The sequence below is a fragment of the Aulostomus chinensis genome, chromosome 17 (assembly GCF_037954235.1).
Source record: "Aulostomus chinensis isolate RoL2024-O1b breed Wild chromosome 17, RoL_Achi_v1.0, whole genome shotgun sequence".
NCBI classification, from domain to species: Eukaryota; Metazoa; Chordata; class Actinopteri; order Syngnathiformes; family Aulostomidae; genus Aulostomus; species Aulostomus chinensis.
This window is the reverse complement of record NC_141336.1, coordinates 12173027-12188587: the sequence shown is the minus strand read 5'-3', so window position 1 is coordinate 12188587 and position 15561 is coordinate 12173027. Positions and strand designations below refer to the sequence as shown.

At 40.7% G+C, this 15561-nt stretch overlaps 1 protein-coding gene across 12 annotated transcripts in view; it reads left to right on the top strand.

Annotated features, from left to right (window-relative positions):
- tnika (TRAF2 and NCK interacting kinase a) overlaps window positions 1–15561 on the top strand; it is a 69857-nt gene that overhangs the window by 6812 nt on the left and 47484 nt on the right. For all 12 annotated transcript variants that reach the window (XM_086182262.1, XM_086182267.1, XM_086182272.1 and 9 more), the window contains exon 2: window positions 6219–6284. In XM_086182262.1, the coding sequence (XP_086038388.1) occupies window positions 6219–6284 (66 nt within the window). The remainder of the gene's footprint in view (window positions 1–6218; window positions 6285–15561) is intronic.

Genomic DNA, 15561 nt, shown 5'->3' with positions numbered 1-15561 from the left:
CCACTGCACCACCGCGCCACCCTCATGGAGAATTGTTGGGTGTAAATTCATTGAAGGAGTGTGGTAGTAGAGCTGCTCTCCTTGTAAAGTGTCATGAGATAACTTTTGTTATGATTTGATGCCCTTGATCTGCAGGTCACAGCCAGTGTTCCACAATCCAATGACCGCCTTGTTTTTATAATTCCATTTTACATAGATGACGCCATGAAAAAGGAGAGATCAAAAATACAGGCAATAAGATTACATGGGTGTTATTTAGTTCACTCAGTTTTTATGTATGAGAAAAAAGGTCAGATATCAGCCGTCTTACGATTTGAAGTATATGCAAGGAATCGGGAAGTTGCAGCTAAAAACAAAAAGAGTGTCTAATATGCAATTAGCCCGGTTAGACAAGTGTTGTTGGGTAGTTGATAGCAGTCATCTGGAGTTGCCGTAATATATTCACTGTTCCACAGTCATACTTAATTCATTCCCTCAGAGACCAGGCTGAAATGACCTTCCAATTATTTCTTCTCTACCTCCATATAGTTATTCTCTTTGCTCGTTTTTCTACCTTCATTTTTGGATTGAACAGTTAAATCTACTGTCCAGTTTTTAGTCGTGGTCGTCTCTTTGTTTGTATGTTTGTCGGCGAGGTATTGCAAAATCTGGTGCAGGGGTTGTACCCAGACCAATGAAGCAACCAAATTTTGGAGGCAGATCTAAGGCTCCACTTTCTCTGATAACACAGAACCTTGATAGGGCTTTTTTTTTTTTTTTTTTTAATTTTCATGAAATGCCTAGGAGGTATTACACAAATTCATAACACTTTTCAGATTGTATCCAAAAAGGTATATGGTCTCATTTGAAGATTTGCATAGAATAGAGGGGTGGGTGATGCTCAAATTGTCAAAGCATTTGTATTCAGGTTTTTTTTCACTGTGTCATCGTTAACACAGAAAAGTCTTCTTATTTTGTTGTATGTTGTTGCACTTGTCGTTATTGTCAGCCATACTGATCGTGTAACAGGAAGTGATTTGGTCAATATTTTGTGATGTCAACATCATCTATAATCTAAATTAGATATTTACATTTGGTGCGTATTTAAAAACACATGTAAACACCGTGAATTTGAAAAAGTAATGCTTTTTTTTCTTTTTTTTTTCAACTTGTTTGAAAAGCTTTCAAATCATAACTTTACCGCATGAACTCGTCACCGATGATGAACAAGGAGACTCGAGTTAAATTGGGCCGATATGAATATCGTCCTTCAGGATATTTTAAACTTCTGAAAGGAAAAAGAAAAAAAGACGACTAGAGACTGCTCCTGTTATTATCAATTCATAGTGATTTACCAAGGCTTTGGTTTGAACAAGGTTTTAGATAATTAATCAATATGTTGTATGTTCATACTCCAGTACACCAGCGTGACTTCAGAATACAGCAACCCCACTTCAGGTGTAACAGTATAATTGGATGTAGACTAGGTAATCATAGTTTTACTTGTTGATTCGGAGATGATTTACGTTTTTTTGGGCTTCAATGAAGCTCATATGCAGTTAGACCTTCTCACTTGTACCAGTTGTGGTCCAGTGTCGTAACAAATATATTCAATGTTTTCCTGATTGACTTGAAATGAGTTTTTTTTGCGATCAGTTTGTTGTTCCTTCACTATTTTCAGCATTGATTAGATTAGATCGATATATTTGGTAAGGATAGGAATGTATGGAATAAGATTAAGGTATGTTGAGGAATCAAAGTACAAATGCAGTCAGTAAAAAGTCCTCACACATAAAGTGGCTTTCACAAGAAATGCAGCTCTGCACTCTAAAAGCCATTATTTCTAATGGCCTATGGCTCATTGACCAATATCCCCTGCTCGGAGAAAAGAGCGGCTTCAGTGCTGCAGTCAGTGTCTAAAGTTTGGCCGCTTCATCGTACTTGTGGCCAAAAGGCAAACCGTGTCTTAAAATTTGATGCCTCTATAAGCTTAAAGCACTCGTAATCACTGTTTTGTTTAAGTAATTTGAAGCAAAGTTCAGGGAAGTCCCTCATCTCAGAAACATCTGAGCACTTTTACGTCGCGATAATGTGATAATTATTCAGCAGCAGGTACGACATGATTCATCAGCCTCCAATGAGGTCATGTGACAGTCATGTGATTTTGGCAAACACTCAGCAGGAACACCAAATGAGGAAAAAAAGGAACTTTAGAGCACTGACACACAGGCGTGCACGCACACACTCACATGAATGCAGGCAAAAAACCCGAGCACACACAGAGAGCTCATTCTGCAAGTGGCCTATAAAATATGAATGATATCGTGCTATATTTTTATCAGCAAGCCTAAGGACATGTATGAACTGGAGCAGCAAAAATGCTGTTTCTCTAGCCACAGCACTCATTTGGTATGCCGTCTAAAGAGGAAAGGAAAGCTCCACATGCATGTCTAAATGATACGTCCTCCAGTGCTGGCGGTTTTATATGCATATGCATTTACAAGCATGCACTTGCTCATGTGTGTGTGTGTGTGTGCGCACATGATTTTTTTTTATTATCTGTGTGTAAAAACGGACAGCGAGGGAGCAAGTGTGCATCCTTAGATGCATCTTGGGGATTCCTGTCAGAACTTTGTATGCAGCTCGGAGCGTTAATTCACACCACTGCCAAACGCGTCCACTTGGAGAGAGAAAAAGGAAGTGAGGGGAAGAAAAAAAACAAAAACCTACCAGCATAATTTTCCATGCAAACAGGCACACTTGTGGATGCTGTGTCTGCACCAGCCCCCCTGACTGTCTTTTGCACACATACAAGCATTTAGTTCGACACATTTTGAGCCCACTCATACTCGTTAGAACATTTGAACACTAGCCCTCACGTGGGAGTATGCTTCTGGCACAGTATGAGTGTGTGTGTGTGTGTGTGTGTGTGTGTGTGTGTGTGTGTGTGTGTGTGTGTGTGTGTGTGTGTGTGTGTGTGTGTTTGTGTTGTTTGTGTGTGGTTACGAGCGAGACAGCAGGAGGATGTACTTGAGACAAAGTGCGAGAGAATGAGTTTGTCTGAGGTTTTGTTTTTTGTTTTTTTGCATAAAGGAAAGTGTATTTGTGCACAACACAGGGAAAGAAAGGTAAAAAAAAAAACAACAAGAAAAAGAAGGAGAGAAGAAGAAAAGCACAAGGCTCCATCTTCAGCTACAGCTGACAGGTTGACAGCTCTGCTGAGACCGGCAGAAGCTAACATATAGAGACAGCCGGGGAGATAATGTAAGGGAGGAACAGGGGAAAAGTAAGGAGGGAAAACTGAGAAGATGAATAGAAGAAAGAGGAACAGTCAGTCTTTATAGTGAAATACACAAATGCAGCATGGGCTCAAAATGCACTTTTGTTATTTCTTTCATCATGTTGTGCTGTTTCCTTATGCAGTCACATATCTGCATGTTATGGCATGGATAGTGAGAGAACACGACAAAGCGAGTGAATGAAAGAAGAGCCGAGGCAGAGAAGTGATGAGGTTTGAGAACACAGGGAGTGGGAATATAAATAATACATGTGCGGCTTTTCAGACTGGAAAAAAAAAGATGCTTTTTTGAGAAGGGAATTGTCTGTGAGAGGTGGATATCGTGTAATATCGTCTGTTCTCCCAGTTCCCTTTTCAGATTTACACAACGGTGCAGTTTATTTTGGTGAATGAACCGAGAAAAAAATGGATCTGGATGATCTACTGTCCTGGAGTTCTTTTGAGAGCCTACAGCATTCAAAGTCCTTCATAACAATCCTTTAGATTAGGAATTTTTGATATATTTTCATCTGATCAAGTAGATGTGAAGAGAACTCTAGAGATTTGAGTTGCCTCATTCCTCTAAATCTCACACTTATTTATTCGATAATCCTGATAATCGCTTTTGAAAAATGCTTGTGTTCCCAGGCGTGCATTTTGGGGCCCATTTTGAAGTAGTGCATTAAAACCAAAGGCAGATGAAAATGGTAACATGTCTTATAAAAAAAAGTTTTCTTGAGGTTGTGTTTGAAGCCTACAAAAAGAGTAAACGTGCAAATTGGTAAATGGAAATGCCCCTTTTTCAACACATTTTGGCATTTTTTTTTTCTTCAGCCATTTTTTCTCATATCAAAAGACATACTTCAGCCATTTTACAAACTTATAGCAAATAATGAACCTACTAGTGGCACCAGATGGAATGTCAGATGACAATTTAGAGCGCAAGGTCACGTTTCAGGCGGCTATGAATGTCTAAAAAAATTGATGGCCAATAGTAGTGGATCAGGCATTCAGCTCCAAAAAAGAAAATACACACAGCTCCCCTTCTTTTATTTGCTCCCAGAACAACTACATACATGGGGAGTTTTTTATGACATGAGGAGGTGGTGCTCATGGGGAATGTCCACAGAGTCAATTAAAATCAGCAACGTTCCTTCTGGCGTCTTTAAACCTTTAAAATGGCAGAGAAACAGGCAGAAAAGAGTCATCACAGAGGCTGATTAAAGCCTCTCAGCTGTTGGAATGCGAGGAGAACTGAAGAAAGACTTGTAATGACAAAGAAAGGGTGAGATAAGAGAGTGAGAAGGACGTAGATGGACTTCAGCTTGGAAAAAGAAGGCAGGAGGAAGGAGAGGGCGAATACCAGCTATTGTTAGAAAGCCGTAGCAACATGCGACAGAGAGGAAGGGGGAGGTGTATGTGTGTGTGTGTGTGTGTGTGTGTGTGTGTGTGTGTGTGTGTGTGTGTGTGTGTGTGTGTGTGTGTGTGTGTGTGTGTGTGTGTGTGTGTGTGTGTGTGTAGTTTTATGAACTATTTGAGCTACTCAGTATCAAGGATGTGTTTAGATCTGTCTTGGCAACCTGGCTACTTTTAGTTTCAGTAAAGCTAACATGGCGTAAAGTATGTGATGTACATGAACTTAGTGTTAGCATTCATTTGCTAAATAGCGCAAAACCCTGCAGGAGATGGTGGGACCATCATTCGTTCTGCAGGTATTTAGTCAGAAACCAATCACGACAATGCACTCAAAAGTGTTTCGTACCTTTTACTGATAACTAAATATGTTGACGTCTTGGCGGACAATTTCTTCTAAATGTTGTGACAAAACATGGTGTAGATTTAGAGCGTAAACCATTGTAATCTGGGCACCCCCACTTTAAAAACACTGATGTCATTCTCATTGCAAATTGTTGAAGATCTGCCTGACAGGTTTTTTTTTTTTTTATTGGGGGGGGGTCACCTTCAGCATCACATACGCAGTCACTGCACTGGAAAGAAGCGAAAGGTGTCAAAACAGTCCCATTTTAATAGCTTTTGGAGTTGATAAACACCCATGTCTGCTGCAGCGTTCTTTGACTCGGCAAATAAACCTGTTCTTATTGCAATAAAAAAACAGATTTTACATGGTGTTACTGGGTTTTATGGTCAATGGGAATGGGGCCATAAAATATTTAGAGATGAACATTTCCTGGACTGTGTTTCTTTGAAGTGCTCTTTGACTGGAGCACATGCAGACCTAAAATCCAATGTCCTAGCTAATTTAAACTATGAAAACTGGTTTTACTACCCACATTTAAGGTAGATAAAAAAATCGATTCTTAGTGGTGACAGTGAGGATCATCAAAGTCATCACCTGTTAATAGTTGTGTAAGATATTAAGGCCTGGATCTAACTGGTTTCCCACATTGTCATCTCCAGCCCCACGCTGTGCATGTCATAGGTGTGTAGCATGATCACAACCCATCCATCCATTTTCTACCGCTTATCCTGTTAAGGCTGGGGGGGGGCTTCAGATGAGAGGCGGGGTTCACCCTGGACAGGTCTCCAGTCCATCACAGGACCAACACATATTGACAGACAACCATTCACACTCACAGTCACACCTACGGTCAATTTAGAGTATCAATCAGCCTCGCCCTCTCTTGATGTCTTTGGACTGTGGGAGGAAGCTGGAGTACCAGAGAGAACCCACACAGGAACAGAGAGAACATGGAGACTCCACACAGAAAGATCCTGTGCTGGAGCTGGGGCTTGAACCCGGAGCCTTCTTGCTGTGAGGCGACAGTGCTGACCACTGCACCACCATGATCACAATATAAATACAAAACCCAACATGTTATCTAGTACAACTTCACAATATCAATGCTATATGTAGACATTGCCCTGCACTACTAGTTTGCAAAAGATAAATGCTCCTACTATGATCCTAAAAATCTTACACTGTTTCTCTTTGTCTTTCTAGGATCCTGCTGGCATCTTTGAGTTGGTTGAGCTGGTGGGAAATGGCACCTACGGGCAGGTGTACAAGGTAAGATATGCAGATGCACAGACTTGGATGCGCATTTATATTTCTGACTATGTGCCTTCTTGCTTTTAGTTGTTAAATATTCTGTGAAAGTACATTGAATAAAGAGTAAAAATGTGCTGCAAGTGAAGATATGACGAGATAAAAGCAGCTTGAGGGAAATGGATGTTAAAGTGACTTAAATACAGAGAGGAACCAGAAACTGGGTTCTATTCAATTGTGTTTTATAGAATTTTTTTTTACTTCCTTTTCTTCACATTTACTTTATTTAGATTCTTTCATACATGTCTGCAAGGGGATTATAAAACTCGATTATAATATTCAAGGGGAAGTGTAACTCTTGACTCAGCAAGTGTTTGTGCTTGTATGATCTGTTGTTGTGACATCACTGCGGTATGAAGCTGGACACATGGGTTTCCTGCTGCCTCACTATCTCCGTCCATTTGGTTTTCTTGACTTCCTCTTGCCTCCATGATGGCCCACCTCCCCGCTTCCTTTTCCTGCTTCACGCTGCCACTCTGCAGGATGTGACACTGGCCTGTGGCACTTTGTTTTAGTCAACAATCGCTGGGATAAATAAATGTGTTGGTTCAAATATCTGAAGGTGCAGGCATATGAAGGCCCTTGTGGGTTCAGGTGTGTGTGTGATAGTGTCTCTAATGGAACAGCTCGTCAAGGTCAGTTGGTGATGGAGATGAGCTGTTCTTCCAACAGATTGGACTAGATGAAAGGTCGGGCAGAGGTCTGACATGCCTTTTTATGCTCCTCATCCGTGTGTGTGTGTGTGTGTGTGTGTGTGTGTGTGTGTGTGTGTGTGTGTGTGTGTTAGAGAGAGAGCGCGAGAGAGAGACAGAGCGATAGAAAGGTGCAAAAAACACAAAACACACAGGATTGGAGAGCAGGAGAGTTATGTGTATCCATGTATTGCTGACTGTGCTGTCTTGGTGAAAGTCACAGCTCATTTACTGGCTGACATTCAGTCAGTCTGTTCCTATATACATTACCCTGCTAAAGAATGCCTATGGCAACAGCGTTGCTCTGTTAGCTCTGAAGTCTACTGATCTACTCTGGCTTGCTCAAGATTGGCTGGCTCCCACTTTATTACATTAAATGGGGTCTATACTGAAGTCCATTCTGTTGCTGCTACTGTTTGACACCTCTAAAAAGTTGCATTTTTATTATTTGTGTATTTTCTCTTTCTTTATGTGCTTAAAGTAGTGTTTTTGAATTAGTTTGATTTAAAGCAAAAGTGCATCATATTTGAACACAGAAAGCTCATGAAGCTCATGGCAGCCAGGTAGATGTCACAGTATGTGTATATTGCGTATACGGTGCAAGTCCCACACTGTAACGAGCTGTGAGCTCCGTCAAGTGGAACGAGGAGGAACCCAAAACAAATAGGTCAAAATCATATAAAATCAAAGAAAACCATCAAAACGGTAAATATTTTCAAATAAAATTGTTAAACAGGATTGTAATTTATAACAGTGTCAGGAGCGCCTAGCTGGACTGTTAACGGCACGTACTGCTGCTAATGTTAGCATTAAACAAAGGTAGACGGTGAGGAGCTACGACATTTTTTTATCTCCATTTTGGATTCAGTTTGTTGGAGGAAGAATCGAAGTGAGGCTAGTGTGTATGATGTGTGTGGTGACGTTCTCAGACGTGAACTCATGAAACCAGAGCACCAGGTTAAAAGGTTTTATCATCAGGTCTGAAAAACAAACGGCTGGATTTTTTTTTTCCCTGCAAGAAACCGCGATGCAATGAAGCAGGCCGGTTCCATGATAGAGGAAGCCTCGCACCGTGCCAGGCTCCGCTTAGCGAAAGCCGCACACTGTCAGCGGGCAGCTGTGTCTACCATTAGCCAAACGGATGGAACACACCAGGCTGCCAGATAAATGACAGTCCAAAACAACCAGTCTGAACGCGATAAGCTTCTCTGAACTTGCCCTTGAACAAGACTACGTACAGAAGCGGGGTGGACGCTAGGCCGAACCTGAGTGGAGAAATGACGTCAGTTGAACCAGACTTTGCAGGGTCAAAGTTGATAACACTCACTAACGTGCTGGTCAGCAATAAATTTATTACATTGTGTCATGAAGACATGAGTTATGTCATCGAATGTGACTAAGCTTCCCTGCATTTTTAGAGTGGTGACTGCAGTGGTTTGATGAGCTATGTGACTTGAGTTTGTGTCCAGCGGCTGGGGCTTGTCTCTGCGATACCGTGGATATTCATACACCTCTGCATGTCACCTCCTCTGCCAATTAGATTATATTTGTATTTTTAAAAAGTTCATATGTGTGTTTTTATTTCCACTTCCTGTACTTGAGTGAATGAGAGCGAGGGCCGTCCATCGTTGCGCAACAGTTGTGTGGCAGAGGCCAGTAATCCTCTTTCGCCTTTGTATACCAGCGCTGACAATAAGAATTGGTAAATAAGTAAAAGGAAGAGGTTTTTGTTTTCTATTTTCTGCGTGTCTTCACAAAATCGAGAATGTAAAAGACCCTCCTTTACTGGAGTATTTGGTTCCTTGGTAAATTTGGTTTGTGAAACTTTTGCAAAAAGGATAAAATCCGGTTTTCGATTCACTGAAAATGAAAAATACATACAGTTTAGAAAATTTAGGCTACATTTGGGATTTTTTTTTTCAAGTGAAAATGTTTCGGTTTGTAGATTTTATGTAATTTTATTGTATTTGGAATTAAAAATAACCCTCAATATAGGAGCCAGTAATGCAGAGTGTGAGGTTTGATCATTTCTTTGATAGCGATCCCTTTGCAGCTCAACCACAGCTTTCAAACTAGCCTCCTGCGCATGCTGCTGCAGTAGAATTTTACTCAGCGGACCATGCATAATGCAGCTAAAGATATGTAGGTTTATGTGTACCCATGCATGCATCCTTTTGTGTGTGACAGTAATGGCCAGTGAAGTTTTATGTGATTGGTGATGGCAGGTCAGTAATGTATATAGCTGCAGTTCTGGAGCAAGAGATAACAGGGTTATCAACAATTCCATTACCACATCTAGTTAAATGATACAGATCTCCTCCACAGTGCTCTTTCCTCTCTTTCCCTCTATCCTTCTCTCTCTCTCTCTCTCTCTCTCTCTCTCTCTCTCTCTATTACACACATATACACACAAAATCTCAATTAAAACTCATCTTGAGAAGTTGTCCCAGGTTGTTTTTGTTGCCATTCCCCTGTCAGCAAAAAATAGTTTGTCCATTGATAGACGAGTCGCCACGAAGATAATTTTAGCTCTCTGCTTCCCTTTCTCATGTTTTTTTCTTTCTCTTCTTACATCTCCATGGCAGTGCTGTTTCCTGTCTGTCTATTCATCCCCCTTTACTTCTTTCACATCCGTGCATTTCTCTTATCAATATGTAATCACGTTTTTCTTCTCATCTCCCAGTTTTTGGGGCTGAAACCTCCCTAGTGAGCTCTTCTTAAGGGAACCTACAGTATGTGTATATATAACTTTTTACTTGCTGCTCTAAAAGGTCCATAAATAGAGAACATGGGTAATACTGAATAATTAAACACATTCCCTCTCCGCTCTCCTCCATTTTCCTCTCTCTCCCTCTCTCTCTCTCTCTCTCTCTCTCTCTCTCTCTCTCTCTTTGCTGCTGTTGTCACTCTCTTTCTCATCATCTTTTTCATCCTCCTTCCTTTTCTGTTTTATCACGCTTCTGTTTCTCTTCACCTTCTTTCTGATAGCTGTGAATATTTGATAGGGCTTCTGGGAAATGCAGTTCTCAGGACTCAGGATGTATATATGCTACGGTTGGATGGCATCCATTGCTGGCTCGTGTGACTTACTGACAGGACGACTTATTGACTGACAGACTTATTGACTGACCAATTGATTAATTACAACTCCTGGTCATGCCCAGTGGAAAAGGCATTTTTCTTCCTGATAGATGTGAGTTTAGAGGGCGACTAATCATATCTCGGTCACAAGAACACAAATGTTGTACTGACACACACGTTCACACTCACGCAGACACGTGAAGGATGACACATACATCCCATCGCCTCGCTGACTGTCTCCTCAGCTTTGGCAGTAACAAAACATTTCCGGTGCTTTGTCGTGTGTGTGTGTGTGTGTGTGTGTGTGTGTGTGTGTGTGTGTGTGTGTGTGTGTGTGTGTGTGTGTGTGTGTGTGTGTGTGTTTGTGTGTGTGTGTATGCACGTGTGCGTGCGCACCCCCTGTTTTCATATTTCACATCTCCATGACTGTGCTGTCTCCATGCAGCAATAGAAGAAGCAGCAGAAAGAGAAAAGAAGCAACCAATCTACTTCTCTGTGATGACAGAACACATCCACTCTGGTCCTCCTCAGGCAAAGTGCTTCACATTCTCTTTAAATATTCACTAGTGACTCTGACACACACACACACTGGTGAGCAGTGTGTGTGTGTTGGGGACCTGCACTGTATGGTCTTTTGTACGATTCAAAAAGTAGCCGTGTGTGTGCGTGCAAGTGTTTGTTTGCTAGGAAGAAGAATGTTTGAAGTGACATGTTACTGCGTGTGTTTGTATCATGTTGTCCTGAAGCCGGTGTATGAACATGTGAATGATGACTTTTGCCAAAGAGGAGGATGTGATTGGTGAGTGTGTTTTTTGGATGATTGGCTAAAACCTAGTGGTTGCTAGACTAGGGGGGTCATGAAAGAACCAACTGCATTTTGAGGAGGATCCAGATTCTGGAATTCTTTTGTCATGTTGCATCTACATTGTCATTTATTCGTCTGGAAATATTACATGGAAAAAAAGAATACTTTTTGTAACCTTGGATTTGTCTATTATGTATATGATTGTTGGAAATGCCCATTTCACATTTTGAAAGTATTAACAGGAGTCTTTATGAAAAATCCAGACAGATTACCAGTGATAATATTTATGTCAAATGTATAGGATTTCTTTGTGGCTCTTGAAAAAGTTTATTTTTAAAGTGGATCAGGGATGTAACGATTCAGTTTGAATTGCAGTTTTGGGGTCAAAGTTGGAGTTAATTTAGATTTACACATTATGGAGAAGAAAAACACCCCCAGCATGAGCTGAATAAATATCATCAACAGAATTGCCACTGTGTTATGCTGCCATAGCTGTACTTTCTCAGTGATGGTGGAGTTAATGAGCCATGCGTGTGTGTGTGTGTGTGTGTGTGTGTGTGTGTGTGTGTGTGTGTGTGTGAGTGTGTGTGTGTGTGTGTGTGTGTGTGTGTGTGTGGATGTGTGTCTGAATATACACAGTTATATATAACTTTTCCCTCCTATTGAACCTTGGGTTGTGTATTGAGGCTTTTTTTTTTTTTTCCTTTTTATCGTTTGGTATGACATTCCCAGAGTGGCTAATAAGTGTTGCGCATGTCTGAGCCCTCCAAAGTTCACATCTAAACTTAAACACTGATGAGCTGAGGATACTGAACAACACACAAAGGTGGATCAGGAGGAGGATAACTACTTCCACTAAGATATCGTTGACTGATTTTGATGGCATTTGGTGGAAAGTATGATTGTAAGGAACAAGTGATTAACTTCTGGAGGCGATCTGGATCAAATAATATTTCCCAGATCCTGATGACTGTTCTCAGCCACTGGAGGGATGTAGCAGTATTTTGCTGGACATTTTAAAGACAGTTTTCCATCAAAATCCCACGTGAAATGGTTCAAAAAGAGAACATTTTGGCTTGGGAAAATCCTCTTGATTGTATTCTGGATCTGTGAACTGGAAACTGTATATTTGATGTAATGGTTGATCTTTGTGAAAAATTAGAGTACCATATGCTGTATTTTGATGGAAAAAAAGATCAAAATATATAAAAAGTGAATTTCTTAAAAACACAGTGCTCACACCTGCCGAAAAGGAGCTGAGTTGAATTGCATGTGTAGGAGCACAAAGACCTGCTGCTTTTTTTTTTTTGTTGCAACTTTTCTTTCCTCTCTTAAAGAGCAGTCCAGATTTCTAGCTTAATATCCATGTGCTTTAATTAGCATGATAAGTGTTAAGCTCCTGGAGATGGAATGGAGCGTGTTCTGAATCCATGATTTAGAAGACTTTGGGGTTTTGAAGAAACTATACAATATGAAGGGATTTTGATATTATATTCATCCTTAGAGGCAGCATGGCTTGGAGCTCTGAGTGCTCTTTGTTCCTTTGGCAGTCAGGATGTAAACAAATGGATGGGATGTAGATTTGGATGAGGACTCAAACTGACCTCATTAAGCAGTCACACCTACTGTATCTCTGGTCCTGTGTTGTTGGTAGTAGCCCTGTCTGTTTTGTACTCAGTCCCACCTCTCCGCCTCCTGCCCCGCCTGCTCTCCTAAGAACCGACTTCAAAGGTGTTATATCTCTCTTATCCGCTGGAGGTCATGCTGCAAAGGGCTGTGGAAGTTTTTTTTTTTACTCTATCTCTTTCAGCATGCTGCCCATGCATCCCCTAGCTACCCCACTGCCACACATACCCTTACATACACACAAATACACACACACACACACACACACACACACACACACACACACACACACACACACACACACACACACACACACACACACACACACACACACACACACACCTCAGAGAAGCAGCCCGGGGTGAAAACCTGGCAAAAGGGACTCGGATGGAATAGGCCAACTTCAAAACGGCAATGGGGAATCTGTTTAGATCAACAACTCCTCTGATAAAGATATTGATATTTGGTGCCTTCACATTGATCATGTATCACAAGAGGAAGTATTGAGATATATTGCAGTATCTGTATTTTGTCTCAACTCTGTTATTACTGTTACAAACAGTGTTCTGCCTAGTGAGGCCTTCTCATCACTGGTCTTTGTACAGCTCCACTGCAGCGGTTTGTGCTTCCCTCAGTTTTGGAATTATTATGCACACTGACTTTGACTTTTCACTCCAAGCCCATTTGTTTCCTCTGAAGATGTAAGAAAACAATTATGATAACACATCCAGAATATAAATAACCTCTGCTTTCAAGCAGGTGTAGAGGCGGTTCACTGCTGTTTTCAGTCTCAGATTCAGTGCTCTAATGAGTATTTATGGCAGCAGGATGTTGCATATACTTAAAGATGAAGTGTCCATGTTGATGTTCATGGAGATGCAATGCGGACTCCATGAACGGATTGCAAATTTAACAACAGATCCGATCCATGTAAATTCCATTGCTTGTGCCATGAACCCACCATTAATTGATAATTGATCGATTAATGGTGGGTTATAGAAAGCGCTCTGAATACATTAAAGCTTAGTTTGTTTGTGGATATTTTTGTTCCTGTTAAAAAAATGCTGCCCAGTTTCATGACAGCATCAAAGTAACTTTAAACACAGTGCCAACAACAATAATATTGATAATTTTCATGATAATGGTATCAGAATCAATATTGTTATCGACAGATGCGTATAGGAATGCAAGCAAAAGTTTGTTGAACCACTGTTTTTGTTTGTTATATCAGGCACAAGTTAATATTTCAATGATGTAAGCAAACTCTGGACGCACAAATTTAGTTATGTTGTGGTCGAAGAACATTACTATTCTCATATTATTTGACAAAGAGGGCAAAAAAAATAACACCTGATAATATTTAGCAATTCAGCTAATGTAAATTTGCAATTTTTTTTTAACAATCTACATTTATAAAATGGATGTTTTTTTTTTTATCAAAATCACATTTTTGTGCAGAATTAGTTAATATGAATCTTGGTATAGCACTGAAGATAAGGCGTCAGGAAGTAAATTATCTGTAAATCTGGTCATAAATCCAGATGATAACCTAGATGTACCTAATTTAGAATGGTAATCCCCCCTTGGAGTTTCACTTCTGTCATCCACACATCTTTGCTACATTTTGCACAAAGGTCAAACAGTCCATGTGCACAAGAACATGTAGATCAGTTATGGTTGCTGTAGCAGTAAATTACATTCCTGTCTCGGGTCGTGTGGAGCTGGAATCGGTCCCGACTGAAATTGGGCAAGAGGCGGGCTATACACTGGCCAGGTCGCCTGTCAATCACAGGGCTGATATATTGAGACAAACAGCCATTTACTCTCACACTCCGGTCAACCATTCACTTCTGGTCTGTGGGAGGGAGCCAGAGCACTTATAGGAATGTAGTACAACACTGTATATACATTCATGGGTCCCAGCAGTTTATATACTCTATACAGTAATTGAATTGTGTGCTGCCTGTTATTTTTATATGTCTGTGGGGGGGCATTGCTGAAACTATTAGCAGTTTGTTAACATTGTGTGTCATTGCTTCTCTCTCATCTCATGCTGTATTTTTGTCATTGGTACACGCACGCATGAACTGACTTACACAAACGCTTCCATCTCTGGAGTCCTCATGAATGGACTATGAACCGTGACTGAGGTGGATGTTGCTTGTTACCGTGGGAACAGCAGATGTGCTCATTCTGCCCATGTGCAACGACATACACACACACACACAGACACACTCACACACACACACACACACTCACACCTGGCAGTGTGTTCATTAGCCTACATCCTCCCTCTATCTTCCCCAAGGCCACACGCCCCACTTACCCACAATGCACTCCTGTCACCCAGACTGGGGTCAATTAGCCATGCCTGATGTCAATAACAGTCTCTCAGTCTCGCTCTGTCTTTCTTTGTCTTGCTGTTGCTCGTCTGCTGTAAGTGAGACCCCACGCTTTACTGTAAAGAGCTGTTTAATCGTCTTTGTTTCAATGATACCAGCCCTGGCCTTCCCTATGATACTTAAAATTCCTTGATCCTTTCCTTTTCACCTGGTAAAGTGTTGGGTTGAAACTGTCCATGTTTCAGGAATTTCCAAAAATGATCGTTTTTTTTTTCTTTTTTTCAAAAAGATTTGAAAACTTTATACGAGACTGTAACGAAATAGACAGTATGATAATTGACGTGAGTTTATGGGATTTTAATGGAATCAACATGAATCAACTGGAGTCCATCACATGCATAAATTATTCGTGTCTTGCTACTGCGGGGTTTTTGAGGCCACACCTGACTCATAAATAAATGGGGTCAAAATTTCATTTTTTTAAAAAATGCATTAGAAATGTTTGCATGATTATCTGCTGATGAGAATATAAAAAAGCGTATATTTATGTCTGCGTACGCGTTACTATGAATTACCCCCAAAATTTCCAGTTTTCCTTTTACAGTAAAGCCCACGGAACATTTCTGACTTTTTTTTTGTTTTTTAATTTTGCGACCCTACTCTCGTGTGGTTTATTTTTCCTCCTTCCCTTC